Source organism: Marmota monax, unplaced genomic scaffold (genome assembly GCF_021218885.2).
Source record: "Marmota monax isolate L192 unplaced genomic scaffold, Marmota_monax_Labrador192_F-V1.1 WCK01_AAM20220418_F8-fsc00332, whole genome shotgun sequence".
Classification (NCBI taxonomy): domain Eukaryota; kingdom Metazoa; phylum Chordata; class Mammalia; order Rodentia; family Sciuridae; genus Marmota; species Marmota monax.
This window is the reverse complement of record NW_026693576.1, coordinates 838688-855911: the sequence shown is the minus strand read 5'-3', so window position 1 is coordinate 855911 and position 17224 is coordinate 838688. Positions and strand designations below refer to the sequence as shown.

The following is a 17224-nucleotide window of genomic DNA, read 5'->3' as shown; positions in this document are numbered from 1 at the left end:
ACACAAGTTTTTTTCCCTCAAATTTTTTTGATCTGCTATTAGCAGAATCTGCAGATGTGGAGATTCTGGATGGAGAAAAGGGGGAAAGGGGGATGGAGAGAAAGGGGAGAAAGGGGGCTGACTACACACAACCTAAAATTGACCACGTAACCACTTCTAAAAGCACAGTTCAGTGGTGTTAAGTCCACCCTGGGATTGTGCAGTCCACCTCCCCTTGTTTTCATCTTCCCCAAGTGAAAGTCCACACCCATTAAATAATATCCTTTCTTTCTGAATCTTGGATCTCCTGGGCTGACACTTTTCTCAGCAACTGATATGGCTACGAACATCAGTCTTTATCCGATCCCCACTCCTTAATCCGGTGGGAGGAGCAAGGCGCTTACCTATTACACCTGGTCAGGGAAGCCCCCACCCCGGAGTCCCTTCTTTCCGGGATGTCAGAGGGCTCTTCAGGCTCATTCAGGGAGTTGCCTGTGCTGTCCAGGTCACTGGGTGTGGTTCGGTCGTTGTCCACATCCAGGTGTATCTGTTTTGGAGAGGACGGGCAAGGAGAGACGGAGTCCAGGGCTGAGTCCGAGTCTCCCTCATCTGAAAACTTCTCCGACCACTGGTTGACGATCCGCTGCATCCCCTTCACGTGGTAGAGGATGTCGTCCAGCTCGGGGAAGATGTCCTCATTCTCCAGGTCGGCCAGGTCGCCTGAGCTGGAATAGAGGATGGAGCCTGGCACATTGTCGTAGATACTCAGGCGGCTGCTCATGGAGCTTGAGGAATTTCGCCTCTTAAGTTCCTTAGGGCTGTCATTGCTGTTTTCCCTCCTTAGGCTGATATGGCCAGGGCCATGGAAGCTTCCAGTCCTCCAGTTCACAGAGCTGTTATTTCCCGAAGGACAGAAGCTTCCATTGGAAAGGGCCTTGGGGAAGGTGCCAGGCTTGTGATCTTCAGGGATGTAGAATACTGTGTCCTCTGGGTAGCTCTCGCGGTTTTTAAAGTTCTGCTCCATCACGTTGTTAAATGTGGACTGATTGAAAGGATCAAAGCCCTCTAGATACATGCCCACCCGCTTGTTGCAGGCACTGAGGCTCCGTGTCCTGGTGACAGGGCTAGGTGTGCTGACAGCGCTGCTAGTTTCTGACTGGCTGCTGCTGCTGCTGGTCTGAGTGGAGTTGGATACGCTCCTCTTTCGTACCATGGGGACGTTGATGTGGTTGCCATTGAGGGCTGAGATCTCCACGCAGTTCAGCTGCTTCAGCTTCTCCTCATCCATACCCTCTTGCAGAATGGGCCCACTGATGATCAGCCCCAGCTTGGAGGGTGCCTTGTGTTTGCTGTGGTGGGAGCCCTTGAGCTTTAAGCTCTCCATCCGTTTCAGCAAGCTTCGGGTCTTAGACTTGGCATTTTTCTCATGCCCTTTCATGCTAAAACTGAAGCTGGATAGTTCCTTGGGAGAGGGAAGGCTGCAGAAAGAGTCGTCATTGCCTACAAAGTGGCTGGAGGAGCAGACACTAATGACGGAGTTAGTCCGGGGTGTCACAGCATCCCCACTCTGGGACACGTGGGTGGGGATGCTGCTGGTGCTGCTGAGGCTTCGGACAGAAGATACCTCCTGGCGCTCGCTGAGGTCCGTCAGCATACTTTCATGGCTCATGGCGTTCTTCAGGTGGGAATCATCTGGGGACCCAGAGACTGGGTCCTGTTTTGGAGAAAACACATCAAACTCTTCAAGCCGGGACCACCTCTTGCTGTCCCTCTGGAAAGTCCATTTGCCACTTATTGCACAAGGCTCATCTTCATCCGAATCCTCACTCTGCAAAGACATAATGAAGCCATTTATACACAGGGACCGTAAGGTAGCAGGGACCAGGACACATGCTATGGGCCAGGAGATTTTTCCAACGCCACCACTAATTGTTCCAAATTCCCCACTTCTTTCACATCATTTACTTTCTTTTTCTTTAAAAAGATATATTTAAAGAATGTAACAGGAGAAAGTCCGATCAAGTGTTGCCTGCTAAATAAGATTTTTTTGTTTTGGTACTAGGGATCGAACCCAGAGGCGCTTAACCACTGAGCCACATCCCCAGCCCCTTTTTATTTTGACACAGAGTCTTGCTAAATTAGTCAGGATCTTGTGAAGTTGCTGAGGCTGCTTTGAACTTGTGATCCTCCTGTCTCAGCTTCCTGAGTCACTGGGATTATAAGCATGTACTACTGATGCCGAGCTAAATAAGATTGATTTTTATGGAAACTTTGATCTATCTGTTGTTTAATTGCTCACAAAGGAAACCTCTGAGATTGGTGAAAATTCTAGGCATGCAAAATATTTTGGACTGGAGTCGGCAATGGTAGGACTCCCTCGGGACCACCTCTAGTTTTGCTGTCTGTAGATAGCATATGTTTACGATCCTTTTGCAATGAAGAAAGCAGTCTCCCAACAGTTAAGAAGAGTGGCAACTTAGAAGATCCAGCCACCCTAAAAAAATTTTTGAATTCTCCTAAACTAATGGAGACCAGGCAAAGCGAGCCATCACGTGCCGGCCACTTCTTACCTGTTCCTTTTCTTCCCCTCCCCCCACCAGAGCTCACTCCAGAATTGTCCTGTGCAGTTTCAGCCCGAGACCAGCTCCAGGCAATTTAACAAGGCTTCACAAATACCCAGTCCTGACAGCAGGGAACATCCATAAACACAGAGTAACATCTCTGTTGGTGAGTCTGATTCCTGTGCAGGTCTCAAGAGATAGGCTGTCACAGACTGTTCCATCTTGGCCTTTGAGGCACAGTATCAAAAGGCAGAATTCTGCATGCTAGATATCTCTGCCACAGGCGTGAAAAATATCACCTGACCCAAGATTCGCAGGAAAGGGAGTAAAGAGCATTATGCGATGACTTGGAGACACAGCTCAGTGGGTGCTGAGGTTCCAGTTCATTTGTTTAGAAGGTCTAACTCCCCAAGAAGTCCACTTTTTGCAGGTCAGAGACTCTATGATAATTAACATTTGTACTCGGAACAATCAAAAGTATGTTCTTTGATCCAACTTATTCCTGTTTATTCTAATTTGTGACACTCACTCCCAGTATTACCTTTTCTCCTAAGATCTCCTAAAAGGGCCTCCCAACTCATTCGCAAAAGAAAATACCATTCAATTCAGTTATGTGCAACCATTGACTGAAATGTGTGGGATTTCCTGGCTTCTCTGTTTCCTCCCCCAATTCCTTTCCTCCCTCCAAAAGTTTTATTATTCTTCAATATCCCCGAACCAGCCTTTGTTTTTATCCTGACAGCTTTGAAATGTAGTTACTGTTGTATTCGGGAAGACAGAGGAATTCCCAAAGTGGGGTTAGCTTTATTTTCTCTAGGGAGTCACGCAAAAGTCCATTGGGATTCATTAAGTCTCATCTTTGTTATCACAGTAGGAATTGAGTTCATTAGGAAAGATAATAGATGATTTCTTCAGACAAAAACCCACCTATTCACAAATTTTTACAAAAATTCTAAAAAAACCCCCATCTATTAGCTGGTTACCACTACACACTCTTTGGTAAACTTGACTGGATGATAACATTAAACATGGAAATGCTTTTGGAATGAGAAAATATGAGAAACCAAACCTATTACAAAACACATAATCCAGTTTTAGGTTTGCCTGCTTGTTTCCCCCAAATCCTATTATATAATTTACATACTCACTCTCTTCCGATGAGGACTAATTTCTAGCTTCATCACCGCACATTTGTTTAAAGTATTTAGACGCCTATAGAGCAAAGAAATAACATTAGCAAAGAAAGGAAACCACTAATGGGTAGGTAAACATTTTTTTCTAAACAACTGACATATTTAGTGAGTTTCTCTGAACTTAATAATATCAATAATTTATGTATTAGAAACTTCCCTAAAATGTGAATGGGTGAAATAAAAGCCTTTATATTTCTTAAGCTTTTCATTTAAATTAATTTTTTATGATTTTATAGTAAATTGTAAGTTAAATTTTTATGATTTTATAGTAAATTGGCACACCACAAGGGCACTGGCAGGTACCTCTAATTCTTCCTGGAATAAGCAATTCTCAATGAGAAAATGCATTTTTTTTCAATAACTGGTAGGTTGAGTCATTAGGCAAATGCAATTAAGTTAGTTGAATGTCAAAAAATAAGAACCTGAAATGTCTCTTTTCATAGAAATAAGGACAGCAACGAGGAACCAACTAGAGCCGTCAGCAAACAAGTAAATTGTATATGACATCAAAACTTGAAGTAACACTAATTAAAAAAAAAAAAGAAAAACAGCAGAAAAATCAGTAGAATAGAGGGGGAGGGGAAGAATGGGGGAAGTACCAGGGACTGAGTTAGAGTAAATTATATTCTATGCTTTTATGTCTAAATGAATCCTAAGGTTATGTGTAACTAAAAAGAACCAATAAAAAGGGAAAACAATTTTAATTTAAAAATAAGCTTTAGTTATGTCTGACCAATAATCATCTCAGGCAACCTCTTTGTAATTTTATTTTATTTTATTTTTTTTGTATATAGAGAAAATTTTAGCCCTCTTTAATAACTTCCTGTTCAGGAGAGAATAATGTTTGGTATAGTGAAAGCAATAACACAAATTATTATTTTAAAAATTTGGATACTATAACCTGGAGGAAAGAGAGTGAGAAAGAGACATAGAAATAGATAGATTAGGGAAATAATTGAGTGTCATTAAAAATGAAATGCTTAAAACTCACAGAGAAATAACGAAATAGCTCAAAGAAGACATGCTTTCAATATGCCTGGCGAACTGGTCTGTGAAAGTATGAGAGACAGCTCTCCAGGCCCCATTCTTCCTAACATCTTCCAGATGACCATCACTGAGTGTCCTCCGTGAACCTTCAATGTGCCGGTTTGCTGCCTCGTTAAGTAACACAAATCTCCTGACTGGTTTTCCAGTTTCTCCTAAAATTGCAATTCTTATGTTTTCATGGGATATCAGCACTTAATTTGCCCAAATTCAAACTGATCATGTACCCTCCTCAGGGCTTTATCTTCTTGATCCTGTTCTTGCAACTTGTCTGACAACTTTGATGCACCAGGATAGAAAGTATCTCTGCCTGCCTGATAAGCCTGCCTTTGATTTCCTAGATTATGTGGAAGCCTGTTTATAGAATAAACAGAGATAACACAGGGTACCTATGTTCAGAATATTCTGTCGATGGGAAGGGAAAGAAAACAAATAACCAAATAACAGAGGAAAAAGTCTGCAGATTTTAAAAACAAGGAGGTGTATAAAGTCCCTCTCCAAGGGGCATCAATTACTTAAATTACTTAACCCACAGTGTTTCAGTGCTCAAATGTTTTCAAGATTTTAAGAATCCAGAATAGTTACAGTTAGTCTTAAGTCTGGGTTTCATTCATCAAACCTTCTTGACTTCATTTGAGCTTTAATGGTTGAGTGGTGTTTATAACCCAATTTACTAGGCATAGAGGCCTGTGGGGGGAGGAGGAGGGGTTTTCTTCACCAATTCCAGATTGCAGTCATACAAAAAAGACCCGGGAGGCCAGTTTTATAAAGACCGACTTCACCTTTTTATGCTGGTAGCAACCAGCTAAAGGCATTGCAACCCTGAAGCCCAGAGTTATTCTCTGGGGTTTCTGGGGTTTTCATTTATCCCCTGGGATCTCCAAAGAATGCCCACTGGTGTGACCTTATTTACTTATAGATAGATGATACTGACATAAAACAGTCGTTCTAGCTAGAAAAGATAATCTGATCTCATGGAAGTAGAGAGTAGAACAGTGGTTATCAGAAGCTGGCAGGAGGAGAGGAGAAGAGGGGAATGGAGGGAGGTTTAGTATAAGGTACAAAAACAGGAAGAGAAAGTCCTGGTGTTCTGCAGCATGGCAGGGTGACTACAGCTAACACTAATTTATGGTGTATTTGTATATTTCAAAATAGCCAGATGGAAGGACTTTGAATGTTCCCAACACAAGAAACAATAAATGCCAAAGGTGACAGATATGCTAATTACCAGGATGTGATCATTACATACTGTATAAATGTACTGCAATATCTAAAGTACCCCACAAATACGTATGATTATTATACGTCAATTAAAAATTAAAAAAAAAATCAAGCTAGCTAGATGCTCATTCCAGGTGAGGCACTATGCTCTGTATTTTGTAGCTATCATCTCATTTTTGTCTTCAGTATCCCTATGGTGTGGATATTATGATTTATCTTCATTTTATAAATGAGGACATGAGGGCTTGGAGAGGTCATGAATCTTGTCCAAGGCCACACAATTAAAACATGGTGGCTCTGGTATTCTATACAATATCTTCTGCATTCTTTTCTAAAACAAATATTAATGATGGTAATAATGGGAGCAACTTATATCCCAAGTAGGAGCCCTCAAATAAGTGGCTCAAACATCGATTATCCATAACTATCTGTCCAGAAGCCCTGGTCATCCCCACCCACCAGGTCCCTCACAGGGCTCAGCTCCACAGGAATGCATTGGTTTTATCTCCTGGACAACTTGTACCCTGCTCTGAACAGGGAGGGGGCTATCAGAGGTTCAAGAGCTTTGCTGCCCAGTGCTGCAGACACCCTGATAAAAGCAGAGCAGGCATGAATCTGGATGCAAAATAAAGACAGGGAAAAGTAGAAATAAAGAGAGAGAAAGCAAAGAACCCGTTAGGAACTGAAAAATAAAACTTGTTCCCATTCTTAAAAGATATTTTCTTGGAATTAGTACAACTGCTCTGAAAAAAATGAGTTGTTTCCATTTAAGCAGAACAGAAATAGTAACAAGGCTCAAATCAACTTTAAGGAAGTAGATGCTTAACACAATTTACGCACTTTCAGGGCTGTTTTAAAACAAAAGTGCATACTCAAGATGATAGTGTGGATATATATCTATTTTTCGTTCTACCATTTCCAGTTGGGGCTCACAATTCTTCAATGTTTTTATAGGAAGAATTAGTTTTCATTCCAAAGGAAAATAGCAATTTAGAAGGTTTTATGAAGCTATGGGCAGACAACATTACACACGAGGTATCCTGGTATTAGATCACATTTTGCAATATTATCTGTATATGCTTCAGCACAAGCTGATCACTCCTCCAAGTATTAACACTGAGTAGAAGAACTCCTTCATCACTATGGCCTTATCACTGAGGTCAGGTTATTCAGCGAAGTTAAAGCCTGGGACAAGAGCCAATCTCTTCAAGGAAACAAATAAATACCTAATAGTGATGTAAGACTGTTGGTGAGCACTCCAAACCCAAAATACCCTAGTAGTCCTACAACTGTAATTTTATATTTAGTTCTTTACCAAACTTTATAGTTGAGATAGTTTTAGCATTCTAAGACAAATAAACAAACAAAACAATCCCCCTCCCCAAACCCATTATATCTCCCAATCTTCTGCTCTGAGTAGGAAATTTTAAAAGGGAATAGCTCCTCCCAGTTTTTTGATCAAAGTAGTTAATGCCAAAGTAGTATGACCTGCTAATATTATAGGAATATGAATATTTTCAACAAAGTAGAATGCTAGTGCATTCTAAGGATTGTTTGTAATATCTGTTTCTAAAATAGGGTCCAATACAAGGAAGGAATCCTGGGGACAAGAAATCATGTAAGATTTTGTAAAGCTTTTAAACTGAATTTCTGCAACTGTAGTTCCATACATGTTTAAAATCACCTGTTCAGAATATTTCAACAGGGCAAGAGATGGATGTGTACAAAAAGTCTGTGGTTCCCCGGGAGAACTTCACAAACCACAAGGTGAAATTTTAAACTACAGTATAGCTTCATTATCTGTTGGCCCTGGAATTCCCCTTGCTGAGAAGGCATTTGGAATAGGTAGCTCCAGTGAATGAAGTAAATATCACATCATCAGTAAAACGAGTATCCCAACTATGCTATGCACAGCTCAGACCTTGAAATGCGTTATCTATGGAGGGTGCCTGAAATCCGCCCTGTATGGCTCCCATCTTTTTCTTCTGACATCAAGAGGGAACCATTTCCATATAGTCTATTTATGTAACTATGGGGACAAGGGTCTGTGGGTTTTCCATTACAAGCAAATTGATGATGTTTCTGTTTTCTGAAAAATTTCTTTTTTAAAAATAAAATACACTCCCCATACTTACTGCACTTCCTCAAATCTGGGTCTGATCATTTCATTTTTAAAGCACCTGACTTTCATTAGTGTATTTCCTTCTCTCTGCTAACCTGTGATACATTATTCTATGTTTAAGAGAAAACAGAAGCCCAACCAGAATATGAGGCAGAGTTTGAATACAGATTAAAGTCCAGTATCTTTAAGGCTTTTCTTTTTAGGAAAGATCCAGAAGAACATATTTATTCTCTCCAATAGGAGGTGGCTTTCTGAGTGGTAATCAGAGCTAGTGTAAATCTTTCAAATAAAGGAAAGTTAAATTTCAAACTGATATTCCAACAACAACAGCAAAAATATTCAAGAATTTAATCATGACTCTTTGGGCTGAAATGTTGCAGTGATATTTTTATGATCCACAAATTCCTAAACTGATGCTGCTGTTCCAAGGGCTTAAAATGTGTGAAATGGATGATATTTCCTAAGATGCATCTTAGGAGTGACCTCATTCATATGCATTATCACCAGTGATGAGTTGAAAATAAATGAATTCTGCCCCGCAGCTAAGCATGAAAGCATTTTAAAAATGTCTGGAGTAGTTTATATTCCAGACACACACTTCTCCCCTCCCAAAACAGCATTGGTGACATTTTTTCATTGCAGATGACATAGCTATGATATTACACACACCATCGCAGGGCTTGGAATCAGCTTTCTTTGAGAAAATGTCTACATACTTCCCACTAGTTATTTAATTGGACTTGAAAAGTTTGACAATGTTTCTGTGGTTAATATGGCATCTCCCTCCTTAAACCGTAAGAACTAGTCTTTTCCATACACCATTTTAAACATCCTATTTATCTTTCTCCAAAACCACTGCTAAAGTTGGCTGCTCCAAGAAACACTGTATTACATAAGAAAGAGGGAAAAAAAAATATTTTCATAGAGCTATTGCCGACAAAGGGGAAAGAAATACTGGATATCATTGTACCTAAATCATATTTTTCCAAGTTAAAATAAATACTGAAATTAAAGGAGAATTTATTTGAATCTTACAAACAAATCATCATATGTAAATTTTGTCTATGTATATAATCTCCCCCAGAATTCAGCAGTTAGGGTTTTTAGGTTTGGAGAAAAATTACAAAGGATGAATAACCTTAAGATGAATAAAAATGTCATACAGGGTTTGAAAGGATTATCAGCGTCCAGTCGTCATCTGACTCCGGTTTTATGACTTCCACTTTGCTAAAAAACCCACAAGCTGCTCCTCAGCCCAAAGAGCCATCAGCACAATGAAAGAGGATTTCTGACAGTTTTATTCACACTTCACATCAATGCTCATTTACTGCTTGTCTCCTGTATGTTGAAGGCTGTGTTGAGTTGTTTTATAGCCTATTTAATCCTATCATTACTATAACCTGGGGCAGCCAGAGGTACAAGGAGCTTTCTGGAATTCAAAAGATGGTGCTATTCCATGGCCCCCACCCAGTACTTGTTCCTCTGAATATGTTATTTCCACTCTGTGTAAGCGCAGCCTTGACTTTGCTAGGGTACCTGCTTGGGGCAGTGCAGTCGATTACCCGACCTCTTTGAGAAACCCTATTCAAGTTTCAAGACCATCAGAAACTGACCTGTTTCTTTAGATGTACCACATCCAAACACAGAATGGTATTAATGTGAGGACCTCTGAAGACAAGGTAATGCTATTTTAATGGCAATATCACCTAAGAGCATTTTACCTCATTTTAAATTAAAAGGTCTGTGATTTATAGCAAGGTAAGTCACTATACCATTTGCTAATCAAAGACCAGACGTGATCAGAACAAAAGAAAATCAAACCTGTGATAAGTGCCTTGTTCTTTAAAGAAAAGAAAACAGAAATGGTCAGAACATGCTCACTTACCTGCATAGGGCCTCAATGGCATCTCTGTCCAAAAAATCATGTTCTCTCTTGACCGAGGTAATATCAATGGGGAAAAGGAGATCTATAAGAAAAATAAATACAAACATGTTATCAAGCTCGTAGGTTCTGGATAAACTGGCTCAGTTCACCAAAGTGGGGAGAAACCTCCCAAAGCAATGTGATTAGTATCTCCTGTGTGCAGGAAGGTTCATTCTCTTCCAACTTCTCTGAGGCTCTTGGAGAATAAAGCAGTTTAAAGCAATTCAGCACGAGCATCCTAAAAGAGCTCTAAAGTGGTCTGGAAACCCAAATGTTGCTTATGTCAAAGGTAAGTGTTGAAAAACCCCGTTCCACCTTTATACAAACCAAGGCAATAAACCGTTATAATTTAAGCCAGAATGAATTGATAAGGAGTCTTTTTTTTTAATGTGATTTACTTTTTTTTTGTTTTGTTTTGTTTTTAAATGCATGTCTTTGCTCACATATAATCAGGATAAGAAAAAAAAAAATTAGGCCAAGGAAAGATCCAGAGGATAATGGCCAGTGGTAGTCACAGGGACTAGTGCATTTGTATGACATGGAGAGCTAAAGGGGATTCAAGACATGATATTTTAAAACAAATATTAATACTTCAATATGGATTCTCAGGAGTTTATACAACTCTCCCTAAAACAAAGGGCTAACTATAAAGTTACTGCAGGACAATAGAATCCCAGATCCCTTAATCTATGGAAGAGTTGAATTCTCTCAGAACAATGAAGAAGCTGTATCAGACTCAAAAGCAGAAAAGGTGGAAAAAAGTCAACTCAATGGAAGAATTTCCTTTTCTGTATTGCCTAAAAAGATCCCTTGTAGACAGAGTAGAATAGTGGTTTCCAAGAGTCTAGGAAGCTGGGGGAGTGGTAGAAAGAGAATGGGTAACAGGTGTAGGGGTGTAGTTGAATAGAAAGAATAACTTCTAATGTTCTACAGCATGCTAGAATAACCACAGGTTATTAACAATTCATAAACATAGGTTATAACAATTAATTGCATTTTTAAAAATGGATAATAGAGAGGATTTAAAATGTTCACTACACGAAGAAATGCTAAACATTTGGAGCAAGATGCCAATTACTCCGTTCTGACCACTACTCATTACATTACATGCAACTGAAATGCTAAACTGCTCCACATATGTGTGTACACACACACACACACTGTAGTAATCAATTAAAAATAAAAAAATATATATTTAAAAAATGTGTCCCAGGTTTTGAAATATAAATCCCTGCAATTAAATAGGTAAATGTATCCAGGACAAGCCGAGGAGAAAGACCCCCAGCCTGGTTGTGGAAACTTAGAACAGCCCTTAAATTGCCACTAGATAAAGGCAAGCTATGGCCCTCTTTGGAGTTCAGCTATCAAAGTAAACAATGGGCCTTCACAGAAGAACACGTACACAGCAACGAGTGTTGTGTGAAGCAACGTGAGTCAGGAATAGGTGGAAAAAAAGTCACCATAGAAGGATTATCATCATCTAAAAACCTTCTTTGGCCTTCAGAATGGCTAATGCTGCAATACTGGAAAAGACCTGACCATCAGTAGTTTAGGAGCTGCAGGTGACTTGTGAAGTTCTAATTCTTGAGTTGGCTTCTAATTTATGATCACTGATCTTAAAGAATGGTCTGGGACTCCTTATTCATAATAATCCATTTTCTAGGGATACTTGTTTAAAAACAATCACAATGAGTATTAATTTATAGTCTATTCTTTTTCCTGAAAGCAAGAGTGGGATTACTGATATTGTTTCTGAATGATAATACAGGCAGAACAGTGAAGTAGTTACAGCCCAAACTGAGGAAGAGATGGACAGTCCAAGTCCCTCCTAGACAAATGACTTTAGTGGCTCTGCTACAGCAGAAACATAATGGGAGGCTTACAGTGAATATTGGCTCTTAGTGAATAAAAGCAAGACAACTCATCCTTGTTGTTACTGTATTAAATAATAGAACTAATATTATAGGATGAATTTTTAATACTTATATATAGAATAATGTCAAATCTATAAATGTAACTTAAAATGCTCCCATGCACGTTAAGTATAGGGGAAAAAGCAACCTAAGTATAGGGAAAAAAGTGATTTGGATCACTTTTCTGATCCAAATTAACTATAATTCTGTTTTTTAAAAAAATTCAGTAGTGATTAATTAAATGTGAGCAGTAAAACAATTAAATCAACAATTTTCTCTTATTTACTCTCTTTTGAAAGATCTAGTTTCTAGAAGATAATAGTTCACTCATGCATAGAAGTGTTCTGAATTCAACTTCCAGCTTGGTTGGGTTTAAAGGCAGGAAGTGTAAATTGCCAAGTACAAAAATAAAGCTAAACAGGAAGACGAGGAATGTGGGGGTTGGTATGTGGTGTGTATGTGCTCACCCTGAACACAGTTGCAGGATGGACGGGGGAAATGATAGCCCAGAACAATGTACAGTGCACCTCAAAAGCAGGCTTACACTTCAAACGACTTGGGAGCATGAAAGGGCCCCCAAATGTCACTTATGAAAATGCCATCTGCATTTTAGGATGGTGAAAGAAGTAAGACAGAGACTTGAACTCGTTCTTAGCAAACAGACACAATCACCAGAAGGTGCCACCTGGCAGCAGATCAACACCCAAATCGACATAATTGAAGGAAATTTGATTTCTGAACAGGTGAGAAGTCAGATGCTGAAAATGCAATTATCATTCTCATCTCCAGAGCTGTGAATTGAAAATCTAATTGATTGCTGTTCCCCACCCACCTCAAAAGTCCTTTAAAGAATAAACAAATAAATTTAAAATTTAAAAAATTAAAATAAATTAATTAATTTAAAAAAGATCTTTAATAGCTCAAGAATTTTTCTAAAGGAAAGATAACTCGACTCCTATGACCATAAGACATATGGCACTGAACCAACAACTTTTGAAAATGAGAGGAAATAAAACAAAACCAGAGGTTTTCTCTGAAATGGAAAAACAATAAGAGATTTCAGGGCTGAGGATGTGGCTCAGCAGAGAGTGCTTGCCTAGTATATGTAAGGCCCTGGGTTCAATTCCCAGTACCAGGGGGAAAAAAAAAAAGATGAAAAATATTTTTTAATGTGAGCTACCAGGAGGAAGATCATGTGTTGCAAATTAGAAATGACTTTACCATTCGTGCAACTTTGAAAATTATCCATAAAATGGAATTTGCTCATTCACAGCTGTAACTATTTTAAAGCAAACTCATATGGAGTGTAATAAAACTCCTATTTAAATGAATGACTTATTCTTTTTGACATGCACAGAGTACACATAATCTATTTTGGTACTCAGAGGCTCAGAGAATGAGCCAGATTTGAGGCCCCATAGCCTCAGCATATAGTCACCTACAGGGCACTAATGAGAAGATGATATGAAAAACATTTAGTCCAGATATCGATTTTTTTTTACAAGGTTCATTTTTCTTAATTAAGAAATTGACTGTTACAAAAAAAAAATTAAAATCAAAAGACAACCTAAAGAAGAGTGGAATGATTAATTACAAATGGAGGAAAAGACAGTGGCAACTCATGACCCACAAGGATGAGAATGTAGAATTGAGAGCCCTTACACATCATTTAAAAAATCACATAGCCAAGTGTGGTGGTGCACAACTGTAATCCCAGCAGTTTGGGAGGCTGAAGCAGGCGAATCACGAGTTCAAAGCCAGCCTTAGCAATTTATCGAGGTGCTAAGCAACTCAGTGAGACCCTGTCTCTAAATAAAATACAAAATAGGGCTGGGGATGTTGCTTAGTGGTCAAGTGCCCCTGAGTTCAATCCCCAGTACTCACCCCCCAAAAATCACAATCAACTTAGGAGGATGATAGGCCTGAGACATATCAAAGAAAATCAAACACATGGCCATAAAATGAATAATTGTTTATTTTTGTTAATGCTAAGGGAAATGGAAGTGAAAATCTATTTAATATCATTTTATATCCATTTGATTGGCAAAAATTAAAGTCTGACAATATCAAGTATTGAGTGTACGTGGACAGGCAGGATCTTTATATGTGATTGATAGGAGTGAAAATTGGTATGTGCACTGAAGAAAAATTTGCATTATGCAAGTTTTTTAAATTACCAAACAACTCTCTTCCTAGAAATACCCACAAGATAAACATACACGCACTTCCAGAGAAAGTTACAAGAATGTTCAAAACAGCACATTTTGTAAAAGCAAAACAACTGAAATGCCCACCCATCAGAGTGTGGACAGGAATAAACTGCAGTGGTCTATTCACAAGATAGGGTAGCATGCCTGAACTGTGGGGACACACAATTTAGAAATTTTTTTTTTTTTTAAACAAACATTTATTTGCTTTTAAAGTCTTTAAATCACCTTTTTTTTAAGAGAGAGAGAGAGAGAGAGAGAGAGAGAGAGAGACAGAATTTTAATATTTATTTTTTAGTTTTTGGCGGATACAACATCTTTGTTTGTATGTGGTGCTGAGGATCGAACCCGGGCCACACGAATGCCAGGCGAGCGCGTTACCGCTTGAGCCACATCCCCAGCCCTAGAAAAATCTTAATGAAATATTTTAAATGAAAACATGAAATCCCACAAGATTATATACAGCATACCTATCCCTTTTATAAAGGTAAAAATCACTTTATAAAATATACTTCTGAGGAAAGAGGAGTAAAATAACAACAAAAGGAACGCAAGAAAATGGTGAACAGAGGTTTCAGATCAGGGACAGAAAAGGAGGCAGGTGAGTGTGTTATTATCATGGTCTTCGCCTTTGTGTTGAGTGGTGGGGGTCTTAGGTATTTACTACATTATTTTATTTTATTATTATTATTATTTTGGTACTGGGATTGAACTCAGGGACAGTCTACTACTGAACCAGGTACCCAGCCCTATTTTCTATTTTATTTAGAGACAGGGTCTCACTGAGTTGTTTATCACCTCGCTGTTGCTGAGGCTGGCTTTGAACTCTCGATCCTCCTGCCTCAGCCTCCCAAGCTGCTGGGATTACAGGTGTGCGTCACCATGCCTGGCTCTACATTATTATTATTTTTTTAAATGAAATGAAACATATACTAAGTAACAAATGCCTGAAAATAAGTCATAGATCAAGAACAATCATAAACCAAAGATTATAATCATGTCAATTTAAAGAAAAATGGCCTTCGGGCTTACCTTCATAAAGCTGTGCATACTGGGGGAAACCAGTTGCCCGCAGCCAATCACAGGCTTCCTTGGCTTCGATTTCTAAAACAGAAGAAAGACAAAGCTATCAGCCTCATCCACCTTTTGACTTAAACTGATTTTATTATACAAGCAAAACCTGACTTTAATAGAAAATATAGATGGGCTAGCAAACAAAAAGCCCACTCTATTCAAATGGTTTACATCTTTATGCATCTTTTCAAAGTTTTTCAGATGTATGTAATTACTCTATCTTCCCTTTAAAGAAAACACAAAAATGGGGTCCTAAAAGTAGGTTACTCTGCTCTGCTTCTGAAGTGCTCCAGTTACAGATGATCATAAAAACAGGGCGGAATGACAGAATTGAAGAGGACCCTATAACAATTTCAAGCCTGCTTGGCTTAACCTGCTTTACTTTTTTTTACTTCCACCAAAACCCACCTAGTACATGGGACACCCTAGAGTAGAACTGATCTGGGCAAGGTTACAGACTTGTGACACCCAGGGGCTGGGTGTTTTCACAGCCCCAGGTATCCTGGTGATGAGTTTTTAGGCCCACAGGTTTTAACCCAGTAAAAGAGAGGCCCAGGCTGCCCCATGACATGAAGGGCATGAAGTCCATAAATCCCAGTCTTGGCAGGCTGAAATGCCTAATAAAGCGTCTCCCTCCCTGTGGTTTACCATCTTGTAGATAGTATTGATAAACAGGAAGGCCCAGAGCATCCAACACACTGTGTTACAGCTCACTCAAACACCTATTTACAATCCCATTAAAACTGACTCACAGAGGAGGTCCTGGGCACATTAATTAGTTTCTCGGTTTGTACAAAGAATTTTCCTTTCAACTCCTCTTCCCGCCTTCCACAGGCCATTAGAGTACTTAGTTATGTGCAGCTATTCACTCTTTTATAGAGGTCGCAACATGGCTTAATTTACCCCAGATTCAAATCTTCATTAAGCATCTCTCCTCTGAGCCAGATGGGAGGGAGATGGCTAATATATTAGGAGAGGTATACACATCTTACTTTTGTCTAGTGACTTTACTGTTTCAAAGCATCTTTCACCTATTATTTCATGAGTTCTTTGGGCCTTTCAAGAAAGGTAATTAAGAACACTCAAATTCATTAAAGCAAGTAGGAATGCCCTTATTGGGCACACCAAAGAGAAAAACAAGCCCCTGATTTTCCAAGCTAGTGAATACCCCAGCTAAAAACAATTATGGCCTAGAGTGGAAAGGCATGGCAAAGTTTACCTGCATGAGTCTTTTCAGTGTAGAGATGAAAGTACCACCATTAAACACAAAATTTAGGGCCAAATTGGGGGCAGCACATGGAGTGACGTTAATGTGTAAAGACTTTAATGTTCGCACTGAATAAAAGAATCTATAGAGTTGGTTCCATGTGAATTATCTGAACCTAACTTTATTTATTTTTTTTAGTTTAGATGGACACAACACTTTATTTTTAAATTTTTATTGGTGCTGAGAATTGATCTCAGTCAGTGCCTCACATGTGCTAGGCAAGCACTCTACCACTGAGCTACAACCTCAGCCTTAACTTTATTTTTCATGTATTTACATCCATACCTGTCTCCACAGGAGGTTTTAAATAAAATTATAAATAATTTCTAGAAAACAATATTGCTGGGGAAACATAAAAACTCAATATTTATTTATTTATTTATTTATTTTTGGTGCCAGGGATTGAACTCAGTGGCACTCGAACACTGAGCCCATCCCCAGCCCTATTTTTTTAGAGAAACGGTCTCACTGAGTTCCTAAGTGCCTCACCATTGTTGAGGCTGGCTTTGAACTGGCGATCCTCCTGTTTAAGCCTCCTGAGCTGCTGGGATTATAGGCATGCACCACCATGCCCAGGTCAATATTTTATTTTAAATAATGAGAAAATAACTTTTTCCCATCTTCATATCCTCCCCCTTCCCCCAAAGACAGATAAGGAGAGAAAAAAGACTGCTTGTTTTTTTTTAAATTTAAAATAATTTGCCTCTTCTAGCTCCTTA

General features: G+C 39.1%; 1 protein-coding gene across 9 annotated transcripts in view; it reads right to left on the bottom strand.

The window, feature by feature from the left end:
• Positions 1-17224, bottom strand: part of Dlc1 (DLC1 Rho GTPase activating protein) — a 470384-nt gene that overhangs the window by 13932 nt on the left and 439228 nt on the right. For all 9 annotated transcript variants that reach the window (XM_058583954.1, XM_058583953.1, XM_058583952.1 and 6 more), the window contains 4 exons: positions 15197-15268; positions 10006-10087; positions 3689-3752; positions 384-1807 (listed from right to left, as the gene is read on the bottom strand). In XM_058583954.1, coding sequence (XP_058439937.1) covers positions 384-1807; positions 3689-3752; positions 10006-10087; positions 15197-15268 — 1642 coding nt within the window. The remainder of the gene's footprint in view (positions 1-383; positions 1808-3688; positions 3753-10005; positions 10088-15196; positions 15269-17224) is intronic.